General features: G+C 39.9%; 1 protein-coding gene across 1 annotated transcript in view; it reads right to left on the bottom strand.

Moving 5' to 3' along the window:
• LOC144784136 (ferroportin-like) overlaps positions 1-20,897 on the bottom strand; it is a 91,377-nt gene that overhangs the window by 15,705 nt on the left and 54,775 nt on the right. Inside the window, exons 4-6 of the mRNA XM_078662816.1 lie at positions 4,885-5,011; positions 2,712-2,961; positions 2,445-2,463 (exon numbers count right to left, since the gene is read on the bottom strand). Coding sequence (XP_078518942.1) covers positions 2,445-2,463; positions 2,712-2,961; positions 4,885-5,011 — 396 coding nt within the window. The remainder of the gene's footprint in view (positions 1-2,444; positions 2,464-2,711; positions 2,962-4,884; positions 5,012-20,897) is intronic.

Here is a 20,897-nt window from a genome sequence, read left to right as displayed (position 1 = left end):
TCCCTGGTACTCCAACAGTCTCCATATGCCCATTAAAATGTTCCTAGGCATAAGTCCAGAGGTCCAGGTTGTGGGAAAGTTCTCTATCTTTCCCACTCAAGTTCAAAGCAAAATGCCCCATTACAACTCGTTCCTAAGGGTTCTTTTCCTCCATCTGCAGGGCCTTCTCCATTCCAGAGCAGGGCCTTTTCCACTCCCCAGAAGAAGCAAAAATATTCTACATGTGCTACCCAAGAGATGGTGCATTTCGACTAGTCTACTGGTTCTCTTTTTGGTAGCCACAACTTCTTCTGTACGCAGGACCTACTTTACTCGCCCACCTCATCAGGAGAGGCTGTTCTAAACAGTACATTGATCACTTTTCCTACATCTGTCAGCAAGAGGCTATCTATCTTAGCTGATAAAGCATCTTGGAGTTCCCAAGGTGCAAGATAAAGCTGGACACAGTTCTCTCCACAAGTTTCTCAGGCAGCTGAAAAGTCTTCTTTGTTTCTCCTGCTCCAGTCATGTTTTTTCTTGAAGAAGTCTATGCAGCGGTTCATAATAGACAAACTAAATTTCTGATTGGCAACAAACTCATAGCAAATCAACCTAACGTTCTTGCTGCATCTCTGCTTAATTTTACCTCAATGTGACCAGGATCTCATAGATGCCTAGTTTGTGAAAGGAGGAGTATCAGTCCCGAAGCTCTGCTCAAAAGTCTGCGGCTGGTGTAATTAAACGTTGGTACACGGAATACCCCGGCTGGTTGTCTTTGTTCTACTACCTAACCCTCCCTGACCCCCTTTCTCTCTCTTGCAGGTTCCTGCTTTCTGTTTGTGACTGGTTTGCCATCATTTTCCCTCTGTCTTTCCGATCTGTATGTTTTTCCTTCTCTTGCACCCAAAAATAAGTGCTGTTGCCCCCCAACAGCATCCACCGTCTCAAATTAAGCACTGCCTATATACAAAAGGTGCTTTGCTGCTAAGGTTTGTTTGAATGATGGCTTCTATTGCAAGATGGCAACCCCATATGTTCTCCAAACGTATATCCTGCTCCCCCAAAATCCACTCAAGGATAGCCTACTGTTGTCTCAAAAGATGAAGACAATCCCTGCCCCTCTACGACACACCTGGTCCCTACACCATGGGAGGAAAGACTCCACTGTGGCTTGGAGGTACCTTCTAAACTTAAGAAACAAATGTCACAGTTGCTAATTACGGAGATGTGACCTAGGTTTGTGGTCTTACTTTCCTGGAGTCCATTGTACTGCACACGTGGTTATTGACCACAGGGCTCCAGCGATGTGAAGTGTAAAGTAGGAAAATTAGGTACGAGCTCAGGTGGGGGGACGGGGGGTCTGCCAAGGAAACAGGATCTGCCTTTTGTTAACATTAGATAACGTTCAGGCAGGTATTAATAGTAAATACAAATAAGGTGTATAGACAATCAAAACCAAATGTATTCAGTGACTATGTCCTACCTTTACATCTACTTGCTACAAGTTAAAATGTTGTATCTCTTTCCGAACCAAAGTGAGGACAATTGATTGTGTCCAAGAGTTTGCACATTAAAAGGCACTCATGAACCTCCTTTATAACTTCGAAGTATGTCACTTTTGTGAATATTAGTGGGTAAAGTATCTCCTTAGTACTTGCATTTCAGATTTAAATGCTACGCAGTTGCGCAAACCGGGTGCACTTTTAAAGCTGACTTATCACAGTCTGAAATCTGGTATTTTAATTACAAATAACATTTCTTTTTTGTTTGAACACAATCTTACATCCTGTTGAACCAACATGTGCTATTATGCGTGTTACATTAATATCTAAAACAGTGTTTGGAAAACATCTCTTTCGAGCTTACTTATGATATTTGATCCTTGTGCAGCTGGTGCAAACTTTGGTGCACATTTTACAACTAACTTACTAAATATTACACTCCTGTCTCTGAATTGGGCTCAAGTCAGCAAGCAGGACCTGGCCATTTCCGAGTTACTGATCAGAAAGTGGAGACAGCCAGGCATCAGTTCCCATCCAAAGGCAGTCAGATAGGGAGCATCCTCCTGCGTTCCTGCAGCAGGTTGTCTGATGCCACAGTACAGGCCCTCTAGGGATCTCACTTACCAAGTGTCAGGGGCCTTTCCCTTGGTGGTGTCTCTGTTGTTCTTGACTGGCTTGTGCTGGTTGGAAGCCTGACGTCACCTACCTTGCACTGCTGGTTCTGAACAGTGGGGTATCTTCTCCTTGGTCTGCCTTTCACCAAATAGTTTTTTTTACTGTAAATTATTTTTCTAAGCAATTAAATTAAGTTTCTTTTCCAATTTGCTTTTGTAGTGCTTCTGTTCCAGCGGCCATGTTGTTCTCAGAAATGGAAAAGGAGAACAGCAGACTCTTTCTTCACGCAAAGAAATTCCTGCCTGCATCATCAAGGAGACTCCCTTGATGCCAGAGGGTCTAATACACCAGGTCCAGGTCCCGGCTGCTCAGAAATTAAAATACTAGTTGTCCAGAAGTCAAAAACCTCAAAAGACTGACAACAAAATGAGAGATTGCCAACAATAATGCATAACGTAGGTGGGCAAATAACTTTGTGAATCTGGCCGTGAATGAGCAGTAGAATAGAACAACTTCTTGACCTCTAACAATATTGTCATGCCACCCAAAGCAAAGTTGGAAAATACTTTCAGTTGTATGATACTTTAATTTCCTATCAAACACGCCTTACCTTGCATATTGATGTGTTCCAGCTGCCTTTCTATATAATGCTCCCCTATAGAGTGTGAAGCCTTTACAGCCAACTGAGGAACCATTTGATAAACTCTGGCCAAAAATATAAACTCCACCAGAAGAGAGACCACATTCCATCCAAGGATGAAACCACAACCAATGACATTGGACGCCCAGGTCATGACCTGGCCGACTGAAAGAGGTGCAAAGATATTGATGACTTGGTCCATTCTTCTTACAGTTGCATTCATTCCTAGAAGGTAATGACAAAAATGTTTTAAACAAGCTATGTCGATAAAATTAACCAGCTAAAAATGACAATCTTATACCCTGGGTAAACCATGCTGTTGGGATTCCCTGTTTTAAGTATAGTTATTTGCATTATTGATCATCATGTTCTACCTCTGGTAATTATGACATTCTATTGTATTAAATTGTAATTACATTTATGTAACTTATGAGGTCATGAAGATGTTAGAAAGTGGCATCATGTTTACAAAATTACAATGTATTATGTGGCAAAAGTAATTCGCCAACATTTTAACCTTACTATACAGTACGCACAAAGGTTATCTTACAAACTAGTCGAATATGAGCCTAAAGCTGTAACTTAACAGCTAGGGCCGGAATGAAGATAAAATAGAGTTTATGTCACTCTATCTGTTGATAACTGCAGAACATTCCTCCATTTCACATTTTATTTTGCCTTGCTTACTTCTCACATTGTCATTGTATACTCCAGTATATAATGTACTTGACACATTGTTACAGGTGTGATGTAAGTTTATACGATTTTACTTACGTCACACTATATCTCTCCTCCCATTTCTCTTGTATTGTTCTATTAATAGTATAGATTTAATATAATATAATTACATCATGGGAGAGTATGTAGCGTTACAGCCAGAGTTGCCAACTTTGCAACTACAGAACCAGGTTCTAGTCGCAACGGCAGGAGCACAACATTCTGTGATTCTGGGCAAATCACTTAATCTACCTGTGCCTAAAAAATAAATAAATGTGCCCTTTAGTAATGTAACTGGTGCTCATGTACAGCATTCCAATATATTCAGGACAAGTTTACGCTACATAAAAGCTGCAAAACAAAAACCCCACACATTATTAACTACATTCCCCAGCTATCTGTGCACCTCCATATAATGTAGATGTGCGAATAGAAGTATGAACACGGGCAATATCCCATTCCTGTAGGGCAGTATGCTACCTTGTATAGTCACGAGAGTTATTATTTAACTTTTGAATCATTTAATTTCCTTTTAATTTGAATGATTTGTGCATGGTCTGTTATTTGGCTGTGACTTAGCGAAACTGATTGTACCGGATTTAGTTTTCTGTTGTTTGTTCACTACAAGTGAAATAGATTATTTGCATCATTACAATTATGAATTATGAATTGTACTAATAACTTATTTGAACTTTAAGAATTTGACTTCTTTAGTATGATAATTTAAGTTATTTTTTGTATTAAGACTTATTCTGAAATCAATTAGTAAAATTATTTTAATGAGCATTCTTATTTCACAAAATCATACATGGTGTGTTCTGCCTGTCATTACCTTATTTTCTCACAATTACATCTTACCAATATGGCAGAGCTCCAGGGTGAGGGATATGTGAAAAAGGTGGTGAACAGCAAAAATGTTATGACTATACATACATTTATTGCAAGTAGTGTCCCACCCTAAAATGGTTTGGAGATTTATTCCTGTCAAGTGCACGAGTAAATCCATTTTTGGGGTCGGGAAGTAGCTAACCCACCCCCAAAACTGGTTTGAGTAAAAGGGAAATGGTAGATACACTAGTTTCTGGAAGACGATGGTGATCAAATGCTCTGTATCTTTCATCAAACCAAAATTGTTGTACTCTGCTGACACAACTTGGCAATACGAATTGAGGCAAAAAATATGTAGTTAGTTTGGGGGGGCATTATAATTTACATCAGTTATACAACTATAAGACCTCAATTTAGATACAAATGTAATTGTGTGCATTCAACGTTCACATAACAATCAGACTGACATAAAAGTGTCTGTCCCTCAGTTACATCCTGTTCTGGAAGTGAGTGATTGTGCCACCAGGTTCTTCATACCAAACAGGCTACTTTTTGTAGTAGTGCGGAATTCAAGAAAAGCAGTGTGTAATGCTAGTGACTTACCAGCCAGTTGTCCTCTGTTGTCCCCAGTGATAACCACAATCCAGTCTTTCTGAATGGTAATTGTCAGTGCGGTACTTGCAAGATTTGCCATATTTGCCAAAATAATCACAACTCCATAGCAGAACACCTTGTGGGATGACAGTAATAACAAAAGAGACGATTGGTAACATTTTAAAGCACTTAAACTTGAGTCCACCTTCAGTTTATCAGAAATATAAACATGATCTGATTCTCAGTAAATCGGTGGGCTATTAAAGTGAGACCTGATACAATTTTGGGTTGTGAATGGAGCCCTACTGCAGTGACACAAGCCCATTTCTGCTGCCATGAATAATCACCTCTATGTTATAATTAAGATACATTATTTAGAAATGCTCAATCAGGATGCACTTTTTGGGCTTAAACTAACCATTATGCTATAACTGGCTGGACAAGGGTGGAAACCACTGCAGGGTGAATATAATTTGAATCGCAGTTTGGCAAAAGAAAGCATTAGCCAGTGGCAACAGGCAATGGGTATTATCTTTCTGTTGGAAAGTACATTATTTGTAGTGATAAGTAGTGACTTACCACTAGAAATAAGGCCACAAACACAATAAAAGGGTCAGTCAAGGTCTCAATAAATTATTTACTTGCTCCACCCTAGGTAGCTGTCAACGAGCAGGCAGGCATAACTTAGGAGACATGAGTGTAAATCATTTAAAAACACTAATACATTACATAGGAAAGACAACACACAATAAAAATCCAACTCCAATTTATAAAAATAGATTATATTTTTATGAACAAATAGATGCCATATAACAAAAGTCCAATGTAGGGAGCCAGAGATATGATGTTCTAAAAAACAAAACCTTTGAAGTGCTTAAAAACATATAGCCCCACTTTGGGACATCTGGTCGCACTTGACCATGACAAAGTCAAAGATTGAGGCCGACTGCGATAAACCCCTGGTTGGAAACACTAAGCGGGAGGCCTCGGTTAAAATTTAACCTTCGGACTTAGGAGCTTTTATGGAGGATTTTTCTCTCAACGTCCAGCGATGCCCTCCAGCTGGCAGATTCCTATGTAATGTCGTCAGATTGCTTCTCCGAGGGCCCCGATCAAATCCTGCTCCAGAGCTTTCAGTCGTACGAACCTGAAATCCAGGCCTGGTCGCTGTTGAAGATAGCCTGCATGACTATGGACGACAAATCAGTCACCTTATGGAGCTTCTTTCCAGAAGTTGCTCCAAACTTCTGGAATGTCTTCCTGAAGCTCCTCGTGAGGGTTCAAAGAATCCAAAACCCAAATCCAATTGCCTGGAACCTTATATGTGGTCCATGGAATGTCTGGACTACAATTCCCACAATGTACCTGGCCAAATCCTTAAAGGTCCACTGGACGCAACTGTACCTGGCCAAATCCTTAAAGGTCCACTGGACGCACTCCAGGATGAGGACTCTTGGTAGAGATGATGCAGGTGGGCTCTGTTAACCTGCAGCTTGCAGGGATTCCACTCCTTGATCCTTCTTATAGCAAGGCAAAGTCTTCAGGGCAATAGTACCAGTTTGTGCAGCAGGGGCAGTCCTTCAGAGTGGAGTCCTTTGGGTGCAAATCAGGATTCCAGCAGGACAGTCCTTTTTTCCTTGTAGTTTGAGGCAGCAGATCTGAGGCGCTATGCAGCTCTTTCATATTTATCTAGTATTCCTGGGCGTCAAGCAGGGGGTCAACCCTGACCAATGGGATGCAGGGTGCCACCCAGGTGTATGGCCACTTCCACCAAAGTGTGGCATATTCTTGTCCCAGAAATCACTATTCTCTCTAAATACAAAATGGAGAAAGTCTCTCCAGAGGAGCTGGATCAGGCCAAACCAACCTACTAATGTGGCTAATTTTCCTAAACACTCCCTTCCCAACCCTCTCCCTAATCTAATTACAGTGGCTCCTCTGTGGTTTGGTGGCAGGATGTCCTGTGCAGTCCTAAAGTGTCATTCTCCCTTTGAAGACCAGTTTGGCTACACCTCACCCAGTTCCTGACTTCTGCCTTGCAGCTTGTACTTCTGCGCCCACAGGAAACCCATTGTTTCTCTAGCAGGGCTTTTCACACCTCATTAGAGCAACATGGGCAGAGTTTGGCCAATCAGGAGAGAGCAGCTAAAACGCTGGATTTTTGCTCACAGAAATGAAAGTTTAATAGCATATTTTTTGTCATAGTTATTATAAATCTAACAGTGGCAAGTTTTTGGATTTATCTTATGTATTAATTAGATACCTTGAAGTATATTTTTAGGTGGCTCCTGTAAATATTTATACTTAAATAAAATATTACAATGTTAGCCTATGTGGCTGTTCTCCATATTGGAGAAAATGAAATCGGTCAGTTTTTCCCTCACGAGGGCTTAAAAACATCTTTTATAATGTCCCTGCTTATAGTTACAAGGCACCCTACCCCTGGGGCACCCAGGGGAGACCTAAGGGATGACATATGTGAAGATAAGATAGATTAATACTTGGGGAGTACCTTTAAATCCAAAGTCAAATTTGTATATCATTTCAATTTAAAAGCAGGCTGCAAGGCACCACATTAGTGCACACTCCAGTGTAGGACATCTATCTACTGGGCCTCTAAACCTCCCGGTCTTATTATATACTAAGGACTTATAGGTATTTTGAATCCCCACTGCCCTATTATATTATAGGGACTTACAGGGTCTGTCATTGCCAACTGTATTTATACCAAATTACCATGTACTTTTTTAATGAAGCATTGGTCCTGGGTCTCGTTAGCAGAGCCCAGGGCACAGTCGGAATCAGAAAACTACCACCTTGTAGTCAAAATGGAGGCAAAAAGTGGGGGGCGGGGGGGACATTGCAAACAGGTCCTGATTTCTTACACCTTCCAATACCCCCTTGTTATTCTCTGACAATTTCCGCATTCTACATCAACCATTCTTTGGTTATTAAGCTGATTGATTAAAAGTGTGAAGTTGGCCACCACTGCCATTTTATCTTGAACACACTATAGAGGCTGCAACAACTCATTTCTTTCTGATTTTCAACAACGTAGACATTGCTTTGAATTTGCAATGAACTCTAAACACATAAACACACACACATATTTAAAATACACATAAAACTATTACATGGGGTAGGTTTATAAGATAAAAATACCTGTTTTCATCCTAGCAAAGAAAGTGCATTTTTACAATAAAACAGTCCATAATAAATTGCTATAAAAAAGACCTGGAAGTATAATTGATAAAACACACAGATTAAATTTTTTATAATTTTAAATTATATTTTGAAAAACATAAGAAATTCAGGGAAATATGGTGAGTAGTACTTTAGTTTGGATAGAAGAGTTTCACAGAACCATGCACAGAGGCATTGGTGGAATTTAAAGGGTGGGATTGATTTAGATTGTATAGTATTACTTGTTAGTTCCCAGACATGCTAATGTGCTAATTGACTGTAATGCACATTTATTTATATAAGTATCACAATTGTTTAAAAGAAACGTAATTGCACTAAGTGCCTTTCTTAAATTTAGGTTTTAGTTAGCTTACCTTTGCCAAATTGATTTAGTTGTCTTACAATGTACACTTAGAGAAAAAAATCTATGCAATAAGAAGTTTCATTTGAGAAAGGAAACAGGGTTTAACAGTAAATAAAATGTAAGCGTATGTCCATTTTTGCAATTGGCAGTCTCAGTTGCATAATCCGTCTGCGGAATTCTTTTCCTTCGTTTCTGAGAGTCCCCTTCTTTCTGCATTATAATGTACTGTATGTAACTTCTGATATGAAACTTATACTTTAATAAAAACATTTGAATTAAAAAAAAAAAATCTTCTCGTTTCAAATTCAGAACAATCCTCGAGACTTGGCTGCTGTAAAGCATCTTTGGTGTCTCGGTCCTATGATTAATTATTTTCTTCTGGACTAAGAAGCCGCTGCATCAGTGCTCTCTACAAATGTACATTAACATTATCATGCCCTGTTACTTCCTTGTCCAATGAACACCTTTCATGGAGAGCACCGGAGATGGGCAGTGCACGTGCTAAACCCCGAGCCTTGCGAAGGACTTTTAACAGGTTACGAAGGACCTCAATAAGGAGACATTTTAAAGCACAGGTGTTCAAGGTAGATCCAAAAAAGCAGGATACACGCCGCATTTTCAGGCTGACTGACTGTGTTAATTCATGTATGCTCATTGATTGTAAGTGAACAACGCAACCACCGCTGGGAAAACCTTTCTTCAAATGCAGTTCAAGTTGCATGTTAAAAATATTACAAAAATGTAGTGCAGTCATCTCTCAAGTATAGTCTGCAAAGCCTCTCTTGGTGGTGAAATATCCTTCAGGCAAAAGCCACTTTCAGCACCAAAATATGCAAACTTTCGAAGCATTTTGGGTAACTGTCAAGCATGCTTAATTCCACCCAAAAAACATCCAAGCAATTACAAGAACTCCGCCTCCCGCTTGTCATGTGACACTGATCACATTATTTGACAAAATACACGATTTTTTAAAATCCTAATTACATTGTAAAAATGGCCTTTTACTGTACTTACTACACATTTTACACATTCCCTAGAAAATACATTGTATTCCTTGTTACCACTCAAAGCCAGTAGATGTCACCCCATGGCCATGAGAAATCTTAAGAATTTTAACAAAGCGCATGACCTGTAACATTCCTTAAGTTAATGCTCGCAAATATTAAGGGCCTGATTGTGAGTTTAATGGCTATTTATCGCACCTGACACATTACGATACCATGAGATACGTTATCTATCGGGTTCGATAAATGACACCTATTCCGAGTTATGCCCTGTTTACAAGTCAAGGCGTTATGTATTTCCCCTTATAAATAACAATACCACGGTAACGTTATTTATCCAGTACTATAAATAGCACCTATCATGAGTCCGAGGGAAATAACTTGCAGATTTTGGTGTTTAATGCACCAAAATCCACATGGAACGGTAAATACAGTACAATGTCCCCTGTTAAATGTCAGCATGTTTAGCCTGCCGAAGTATAACAACAGGTATTTAACATATCGGATAATTATTGGATGCCTTAAATACAGCCAAACTCAAAATTCGGTCCTCTTGTATAAACGGGGGTTTAAACATGGGTCGGAATTTACCGGTCCATTCGTAATCAGGACCTAAATTTCGACAGGTTTGATCTGGCGAAATTTAATGAAGCTTGAGTTATTCAACGCATCCGATACCTTCAAACGCGTAATTCCCACCCATGTATAAAGAGTAGATTCTTTACGCATGGGGCGGGATATTACTAGCAGATCGTAATCAGGCCCATAGTGGGGAATAACATGCCGATTTTGGTGTTTAATGCACTCAGGGGCATATTATCAAGGGGGTTTATCTCTGCTTTTTTGTCTTTAAAAGCCAAGAAAGCGGAGATAAAATTATCTCCCTATTACCTAGCTGTCGCTAACACCAGTTAGCGACAGCTAGTAGGAGATAGCGACCATCTTGGGCCCCACTTTGCATGTCAGTGATATTTATCACTAATGACATGCAAAGTGGGAGTGCCAAGATGTTAGCGACTGGAAACAGTCGCTAACATCGCTAGCTCCTCAAAAGCTAACACCTGCCCTGAGCAGTTCTTAGCCATGTTATCCAATGGGAGGTGGATAACATGGCTTTTCAGCGATATTCATGCATTGCGGCCGTTTTTTATCGCATTTGCGATAAACCTTGGTAATACCAAGGTTTATCTGCGGTAAAAATCGCCGCAGCTCAGCGGTAAAATTTTGTCTCTAACCAAGCAATAGCGATAATTATCGCTATTGCTTGGTAATATGCCCCCAAATCCACATAACATGATAAATAGCACATGTTTTTCCCCCATCTAATTTTGGCAGGTATGACCTGCTGAAATGTAATCAGCATTGAGGTATTTAACACTTCCAGTAGCTGGGTGGAGAGGGGGATGTCGGTCTGCCCGGGCGGCACTGTTTTTGGGGGCGGCGGGAGTCATGTCTGTCGACTACCACCATACTCCCGCACGAGAACAAGTCGTCCATCAGCCACCACCCCACCCGCTCATACCTCCAAACGGTTGGCAAACTTAGGGGCTGCTCTGGGTGGCAGTACATCTACCTATGCCACTGAACACATCCAATAATTATTGGATGTGTTAAACACCTATCAACTCTTAACTTTGACCCATGAGTAAACAGTAGGGGTGGGCAAAATATTCTGTCCTACTTACAGAATTGGCGGAATTTAGGCAAGTTCACATTACTTTTTAACGTGGAGTTCTGGACAAATTCTGAAAGCAGTTGCAGTTTAAGAGAGCTACAGTTCAATTAGATTTGCTGTTGCTCAAGTACATTTTCTACTCGGGCAGCAGCAAAATCAACTTGAATGGCCATGCGCCCTTGCGCTACGCATGGTGCCATTCACGCTGATTTTCAGCGCTACTCGCGATACCGGTGCTAAATTCCAGGGCGAGCTGCATATTTTCTGCCTGTTGGCAGAATTCTGCAGAATCCTGCAACATTTTACTGTAACTCTATGAGTTCTGCCCACCCCTTGTAAACAGGAGTTTACGCTAGGGGTGGGAGATATAATCCACTCTGCCAGCAGAGTTCACAGAGTTTTGCCAACTCCATGCGCTTGTAAATTCAGAGTGAGCAGCTCGACGTACTGATTTCCGCCCGCTCACGGAACTTCACTGATTTTCACTGAGTTTTTATGTGACTCCTCAGAATTCCACAGAGTGAAACTCCAGAATACACCAACCAACTTGTAATCAGGCCCTCATTCTATTTGCACTTTTGCAGTGCAATGGGGAAGTTCTTTTGTAATTGACATTAAGACATCAAAACCTTTGGCATGATAGATTTCTCACTACTCTGGTCTAAAAATATTCCTGTTGACTGACCACCAGGATTGCTAGATGCTCCACTTTGCTTGTTGATTCATTTATTTTTTCCATTGGTATGAAGCAAACTGCTTTAGAGGCATTTTCTTAAATGGCAGCAAGTAGCCAACAACATCCTGTGATTCTGGGCAAATTCCTTAATTTACCTGCAGCTTTAAATGAATCTGACCTTGTGTAATGTAATTGGTGCTCATGTTAAGCGCTAAAATGCTCCTGGGTCGAGCTATATAAAACTGCTAAAGAAAAATATCAAAATAAATAAATTCATCCCTTTCTGATATATACGGATACGACCCCCGTCCCTGTGATGTACCGTTAGAATTGTTCGCCCACCTTAGCCAACTAGGAACTTCGGCCTTCCACTGTCATGTACTTTGTGCTCTCTTACTTTTCCACAATAGCTCTTCTTGGAACCAATCCCACCCTGGCATTCCGGGCAACCCCCACCTCGATGCCTGCTGAATAAGGGTATACACATCGGTCGGGAATGAGTTTACGAAAGGACGCATCCAAAGCATATGTATGGGGCCTGCCTCTGCCACTCCACATCAAGGATACTCGTTTAGTAGGCATTGTGTGAAATGTTTTGTGCATGCATCTTGGTATTTGATATGTCTAGAGTAACACTTTATTTTGCTTCAATTTAAATCTGGCATTCCATGATGCTCTTTTTAGGTACCTTTTACAGGAAATCATTGTATATCCTTTAATTCTGCCCCCACATCTACTGACCATTTAGCCCGCTATGCCTTCAGGTCAATATTCCACATCCTTAATACTGCTGAATACTGCAGTGTTACCACTTTCCTACTCTCTCCCAAGATTAGCGGCATCAACAGCATGTCTAAGGGAATCCTGTAGATAAATCCCATGTCTTTTTAAATATACATGTCAGCACGCTGAATACAGAAAACTGACTGGCGGGGATCGGGTTAATCCATCAAAGACTATGAATTGTGTATAACACCTCACCTATGGTCCGATCTCTCCGTGTTACTACTCCCATCTGTATCCATACCTCCATGTTGTCCTGTTGCTTATGTTTCTAATTGTTGGCATTGCCCTGAGGATTAGATATGACCCACACAGCATTTGTGTGTCTGTACATAACATAATCTTAAACCAGCCATATCTAACCACCTTTTATACAAACATGGAGCTTCAGGTGTAGTAAGGCACCTGCTCTAACGACCACTGTGGTTTCCAGCTTCATGTATTTATACAGCAATTCTCCATTTTTAGACCCACTCAGCAACCATGCACCTATTGTAACTGGTTTGCAGAAAGTACAATTACATATCTGGGGCACTCAATCCACCTTCAGAGATAGAGAGCTGCAGCTTTCACAGCGAGATCTTACACTTCATTCCTCCCCCAAGAAATATTTATTTCACTTTATGAAGCTCAACAAGAAAGCTTCAAGGCAACCGGAGCAGGGGGTTGCAAAAATTAAGTAAGCGTGACAAAGCCAACATTTTGATCTGAGCCACCACCAACAGCAATAGTCACTTTCAGAATCTCGCCAACATCCTAATGCTTGCCACCTCTCTAGACAGATTGCCCAACATGAAATCAGCTTCATAGTGGTAAGGCTCATCTACGTGTATTGGCGATAAAGGAAACAAAAAGATTTTTCCCTTAAATGTATGTTTCTATAATTCAGTGATGTACACGAACATGGTATTGTGCCCTCTAGGAAAATGTGGTGTTGCTTTTTTGTGCTTTGCCTGCTTTAGGCCTACAGTACATGCTCATTTTCTTACAACTGTTAACAGGATTTCTCTTAGAGTGTAAGGACCTGACACCCATTTTTAAAGCTATTAAACAACCAAGAGTAGGGAAAAGAATGTAAGTGATTATTTTTAAAGAAAAATGGGAGACCGCAATTATGCAAACTGACAAAATACAAGGGGTGGTACTATTGGGCTTCTCCCTAGAAGTTAAAAGTGGGAAAGCCATTTCAGGATTCCTATGCTATTGGCCGCCACAGGCAATAAATAATGTTATACAACCATTCCTGAAAATTATTATAACTCTTGCACTAACGCGCTCAATCGGCCACATGCATCATTGTTGCCGTTTGCGATTCCTAAATGGCGAAAATTAAGGAATCGCAATTCAGAAATCGCAAACGGCAATGCATGAAAAAATCGCAACTTTTTTTGCGATTCCTTATTTTTCCTTAATTGCGATTCACAATTTGCGAATCGCAATTAAGGAAAACCTTCCCATTGATTCCTATGGGCCAAAAGGCCCATAGGAATGAATGGGAAGGCATTCACATTTTGCGATTTTCAATTTACGAATTCGCAAAATGTGAATGCAATTTCAAGGGTGCAGGGGGGGTCCAAAGAACCCCTCCCTGCACCCCTGAAATTAACTTTAAATGCAAATTACACACACACATGCCCCAAGGACATGTGTGTGTGTGTAAATTAAAACTTTCAAATATGTAACTTGTGCATGTTTGAAAGTTTTCGGTAAATTAGCATGAAGTTCAACTTCATGCTAATTTACCACTTCCAATTTAAAAATTATCATGCATTGCATTTAAGAAATCTCAAATTGCGATTTCTTAAAGGCAAATGCAATTTTAGAAATCGCAACATGGTTGCGATTCCTAAAATTGCGAAAAGCCTGATGCATCCAAAATTTGAGAATTGCATTCACAAACGGCCGAAAATTGCGATTCGCACCGTTTGCGAATGCAATTCTCAATGATGCATGTGGGCAAATATTCTTTGTGCTAGGGGATTTTAATATATGGGCAGAAGATAGTACTCACCCAGTGTGGAGAACTCTTAGGTTTGTGTGATATTATAGGACTGGAACAGCTCGTAAGTGGCCAAACTCATCAAGGGGGCCTATCCTTTATTTGATATTTGCCTAAAAAGACCAGCTCTCAGTAAGAGACATGATCCCAGTAAGCTGGTCAGATCATGTACTGATAGTTTTCGAAATACAAAGGCACAAAGCAACTGAGGAAGAGAAACTAGCCAAGAAAGCAGTTCTGGGTAGAGTGTGGTATAAACTAAAGTAGTTTAAAGAAGAAAAGATATTTGAAACCACGGTGTGCTACCAGGCAGAGAATACAATCGATGAAAATTATGAATATCTACAGGACTCAATCAATCAAAGGAACCCTAGATAAAATAGTACCTGTAATAAAATGTAAAACAGTGGTGCAAACCTTCAGCACCTTGATACATGAAGACTCTAAAATGGTATACAGCCTTTACAACGAAACTTTTACAACGAACTACCATTACAACACAACTTTTACAACGCAAACCATTACAACGCATTGCGCTGGGGGGCGCTCTAGGATAGGGAATAGATTTAATTTACTATCCAACACCTTCCCTAGTGTCCACGGGGACTGGAGTTGGAATAGTAAATTAAACTATTCACTATCCAGCACCCCAAAGCGCTATGCGTTGTAATGGTATGCGATGTAAAAACCGCGTTGTAAAGGTAGGCGTTGTAAAAGTATGCGTTGTAACGTCATACATCCCTCTAAAATAGATTACAACTAAATGTAAGAAACGTGAGAGGCAGTGTTGGAAGGCATACAAAATGATAAGATGCAACTAAAATATGCACTGAATAATTATAAAAATGAAATTAGAAAAGCCAAAGAAAATCACTACACTAAAACAATGACAGAGGCTACAAATAGGCCCAGGAAAATATTCAGCATGGTAAGGGATCTAGCAAACCCAGACTGTATGAAACAAACAATAAAACCCTTGCAAGATCTATGCGACAATCTGTTTGAATTCTTTCGTAAGAAAGTTGAGCTAATCTTAGAAAACATTAACACATATACATTGGTGAAAGACCCACTCTGAGAAGAGAAGACCACTAAAGTGATACTAACAGAGGCGGTTAGCACAAAACTGGGAATTATGGAGATAATGAAACGGGATGAATGTAAATCCCTGGCCCTGACGATCTCCTCAGACTCCCCACTGAACCCAATACCACCTAACATGTTGAAAGAATGGGCGGATGAATTATATCCGAGCCTACTACAGATCTGCAATCAATCCCTGGCAACAGGCATAGTACCACAAGCCTCGAAGAAAGATTTAAGCTACTAAAAAAGCCAACAGCAGACTTAAACGATCTAAGTACTTATCACCCAATCTCACAACTCCGCTGTCCAAAACAAATAGTGGAGAAATAGGTTAGCAAAAAATTAGCATGCTACCTCGAAAACCACAACATCCTGGAGAGTGTACAAACAGCCTTAAGACCAGCACATGGCACAGAATCAGCGTTGATGCTGGCCTTGGATGAGCTAAGAATGACGGTGGATGTTCGGCAAATAGCAGTTCTGATATTATTAGATCTATCAGCTGCGTTTGACACTGTCAACCACCAAATAAGGATTTCCAGACTGAGAGAAAGGGGTGGAAGGAGCACTATTGGAGTGGATTGAATTCTATCCATCAAACAGGCCCCAGGCAATCTCCCTCCATTGTGCTCAGAGTTTAAGAAAACAGAAAAAGGTGTACCCCAGGGATCAGCATTGAGCCCTATCCTCTTCAATATATATTTGCACAGACTGCTGACCCTCATTAGATCATAGGGGATCATTTTAGTAAACTATGATACACATTTAATTTTGTCCCTGGATAACAATAGTCATTCTCCAGTAGAAGTGTTTCACACATGCTTACAAGAGATAGCAAGCTAAAGTTCAATGGAGGAAAAACTGAATTTCTATTATTGCTCACACTCCAAAGAGTCTTTTTCAATCCCAAATAACTTCTGGCCATGGACCAGTACTGATGATCTAAAGATATCTCAAGACGTACGAATCCTAGGTGTGTATATGGAAGATAAGTTATCCATGGAGACACATATTAATAAAACTGCCACCACATGCTTCAGATTACTCCGGAGCCTCAGAAAAATTGTTCCACTATTGTCCCAGCCATCAAGAAAGCTAGCTTTCCAGTGTACTGTTCGTAGTATAACTGACTACTTCAATTCACTGTTACTGGGTGCACCAGATTACCTAATTAAAAGACTATATAGAATGCAAACAATGGCAGCAAACCTCGCACTTGATAAATCCAGACACGACTCCTCTTCAAGCTCCCTCGGAGAGCTACACTGGCTTCCATTACAAGAGAGAATAGTTTTTAAATAAATGTGCGTGGCCTACAAAACTCTAATTAGAACAGGACCTTAGCTGTTACAAAGAAAAATTAGATATTACAGGCCACAGAGGTACCTGCGGTCCTCCTCTGCTAACTTAGGGGCCGATTATGATGATAGACAGACTGGAGTCCGTCCGCCATCGTGGTGGGAACTGGAACTGTCTGAAATACAGGCAGAGGTCCCTCACACCCGATCAGGATGCGACCGGCACCATGGTGGTCGGATCTTGTATTTTAACATTGCGGCGGGTGCTGCTGACAGCAGCACCCGCCGCAAATAGCGCCATAGCGTCATAGCGCCAAGATACCTGTAAGGTGACCACTGTACTTTATAAATATTTGTTATTTACTTAGTCTCTGCATTTAGACAGGCATTGTACAGTGGTTAAACAGCTAAGGGGAGATGGCGATGTAAATCCATGTCAACCCCAGATTAACAATTTTTTACTAATGATTGGGATAATGGAGAGGCCATCAATGTACCAGACAGAGAACTTAATCTACCGTTGTCAATGTAGAACACCATTAGAGAGGAGTGGTGGTACAAAGAACACACATTCTTTCCTGGTGGTTGAGCTTTATACCAGGGGATGAAACTAAGCCTCAGGGCTGCTATTATATTATAAATTGAAGGATGGGTTTAAACTGAATCCAGAATATGCCCTAACAACACAAATTCACAAATTAATTGTTAGGACCACAATCCATACAGCAGACATGCAAACCACAGTTGACACTTTATTAAATTGTGTATTTATCGCACTAAACACTTTTGTCATTTCTGGGCCATTTTTCCATGCCTCTGGGTGCCCCTCAGCACTCACCTGTGTCAGGCACCTCTCATGGCGCTCCTCCATTACTCTGGAAATGTATTTTCACTGCGCTAATTGAAAATGTCAAATAACCAGAATAAACTGAATCCTCATTATCAACTAATCACATTTGATTAAAAAAATTCTACGTGATTGACAAGATTTGTGATTTTTCCATATCACAGTTTTAAATGGGACAGATATATATGTGTTAAACATTTAAAGCCCACTTTCTACTTTTTTATACACTTATCTCTCAAAAACTACTGAACATCAAACCAATTAAAGCAAATTTTCTGAATAAAGTTCTATTTTCATGTCAAGTTTTGCATAAAGCCATTCAACGGTTTGCCCTGTCGGCACAATCAAAAGTCCCTATGAGAGCTAAAATGGGGGGGGGGAATGCTGCCCCTATTTTATTTCCATAAATGTAACATACTGAACCTTCGATGACTATGCCAAGTGAATGCCATCTTTACAGCAAATCCGTCAATGGGGTGAAAAATTATAGGCAAATCAAAAAGTGCATTATCAATGGTAAGTGCATCTGAACCATAGCTACAAAGCAGTGGCTGGTAATGTGTAATATTATATGTATGTCACTTTAAAGTCATTGATCTTATTAACATATTGTTACTTCATTAACACTGAAATTTCAATTCACAATGGGTGAATGTAACATTAAGGACATGCTCAAGCAAATAAGATATAATATGTGGCACTTTGATTTAGGCCCTATCTCCTTTTGTGAATTTACTGATGTTGATTATGAATGTACTTAGAGAGTTTAAAAATAACGTTGTCATATTGCCAAAGATGGAATTTGTGAAACAACCCTTATGTGGCCACTGGTCAAAGTGATATAACTTATTTGAGTGGAACTCTGTACAAATAATTAGAGAGCAAAAAGGTAATCAAAGATACAGTAGTGATTGTGTACTCAATAAATAATGTATTTGTCACTTTAGTAATTCATTTTATTATTACTTCGTTACTAGTACATCATATGCAATTGTATTGAGGATCGGTTATGGTACATGCCATTGTAAAGCAATGAATGTCAGTATCTTATCGGTACTCAAGAATAGACGAATCAATGATTAGTCCCTGTAATAACAGAAAAGGTTTGCACAAATACTGGCTCACATGTGACACTCAGATTGAGAACGATTGTTTTTTGTAATTGTTTTGATTCTAAATGCAATATAAGTGAGTTTGTTGTCATCAAATGGTCACCATTATCAGAATTGAGAACACCTTTAAGTACATGGGTCTAATCCTCATATTGTTATGAGGATGAAAAACAAAGGAACTATGAAAATGTATTTCAATTTTGATGGTCACACAACTGGTGAGCTAAACAGCCCTGGTCTAGTTTTTAAATCATAATTGAAAATGTAAGGAAGGACTCTTTTTAAGGAAAGAAACCTGTGTGTCTTGTGGTTCAATGGAAGGCAGTCATGCCAAATCCGTCTGCCATTTTTCCATACTTTCAGTCATTTTAAAATATATATTTTGTGATGACAAGGATGTTAAATAAAGTTTAGTCTTTTTTTGTACCCCAGAGTGCTATAGACAATAATTCACCAAAATGCCTGGGGTAGCTGAAGTGACACTTAATGAATTTGTGTTGTGTTGGTCTTGTTTTGTTTATAAAAATATAATCTATTTTTCTAAACTGGTGTGGAGTCTTTTTGTGGTGTTTTCACTGTGTCACTGTTTGAAGTGTTGCACAAATACTTTACACGTTGCCTCTTAAGTTAAGCCTGCCTGCTCTGGCCTGGCATCGAGAGGGTGAGCACAGCTTAATGTATGGTGTGTATCTGACTGCCAATCAGAAACCCAATTTCTAACAATTTATGTAGAGCATTCTGACATCGACAGTGGTGTGGAATTCACTTTATAAAACTTGAAGAACTAATAGGTCAGAGACAATCAGGCCCTGATTCACAAAGATGAACTTCCACTTTTGTGTAATGTTATGATTTTTGGGGAATTCATAAAGGAATTTTACAAGTAGTATCTTTACGACTGCCTATGTTTTTGTGTCTGGAATCTCCGCCACTAGAGCGAAGACTCCTCAGTCAAGTCAAGAAATACTTTATTCGGTTCAATTTACAAAAACCATAAAAGTACACAAACATGAAAAAATGGTCCACAATTCAACAGTGATAAAATACAGCAGAAAAAGGAAGGGAGTACCCATTAAGATATGCAGCACATGGTGAAAAGAGTTTAAAAACAACAGTATATACAACAATCAATATAAAAACTCATTATGAGAAATTGTAAATTTAAAAAGACTTGATTCAAGTAACAATGGTCGACATTTATGAGGAGTCATCTAGGACCAAGTGATCTTTTTGCTGAGTCTCACCGCTATGGTTAAAAATTTAGCCACGTTATAGATTTCCCAAATTTCTGCTAAAAGTTGAAGGTACAACAGAGCTGGCTTAACTTGCCTAAATCCTTTCCCTTTTAACAAGGGTATAATGAACTTTTTCCTAATGCCTTTAAAGTGCTCACAGAAAAACAGAAAGTGAACAGTATCCATGATCGAACAACCGTCACATTTGCACAGGTCTAGGTCTATACCCCTGGTCCAGCCAGGGCGGCCAGAAATTAATAAGTGGATCTTGTTCAATCGGAACTTAGTTAAAAGATACCTGTGGTTGGAGTTGTTAACAACCTTAAGGTAAAGTTCCGGATCATGGCCAGAGGAAACAATCAGTTGATGGGTCCTGACAGAGGGCTTTAACAGCTCCCTGCCTTCTCTGTCCATTCCTCTGTTCAACAAAAAGTGTTTTTGACCCATTTCAAATCACCTTTCACCAGACTCGAAGGTTTGTTAAACAATTCAGGCCGATCCAACTTCTCGCACATTTGTTGTACATATTTCAACCAAGGGATCTTTTCCCAGTGATCTAGCATTAGGCAGTCTTTTAAGATTTCATGATTCACTTCAAGCTCTAGATTAAGCCAGACTGATATCCATTTTAAAATGGGAGCCATGGCAATTCTATCCTCCAAATAGTCCACGCCGCATTCCTGATGGACAATGAAGCTTGCCGTGGATCTTGGGACGGAAAGGAGCGTTTTTAAAAAATTATCTTCCGTAACCTGAAGCG

The sequence above is a fragment of the Lissotriton helveticus genome, chromosome 10 (assembly GCF_964261635.1).
Source record: "Lissotriton helveticus chromosome 10, aLisHel1.1, whole genome shotgun sequence".
NCBI classification, from domain to species: domain Eukaryota; kingdom Metazoa; phylum Chordata; class Amphibia; order Caudata; family Salamandridae; genus Lissotriton; species Lissotriton helveticus.
The sequence above is the reverse complement of the archived record's forward strand: the minus strand, read 5'-3'. Positions and strand labels throughout refer to the sequence as shown.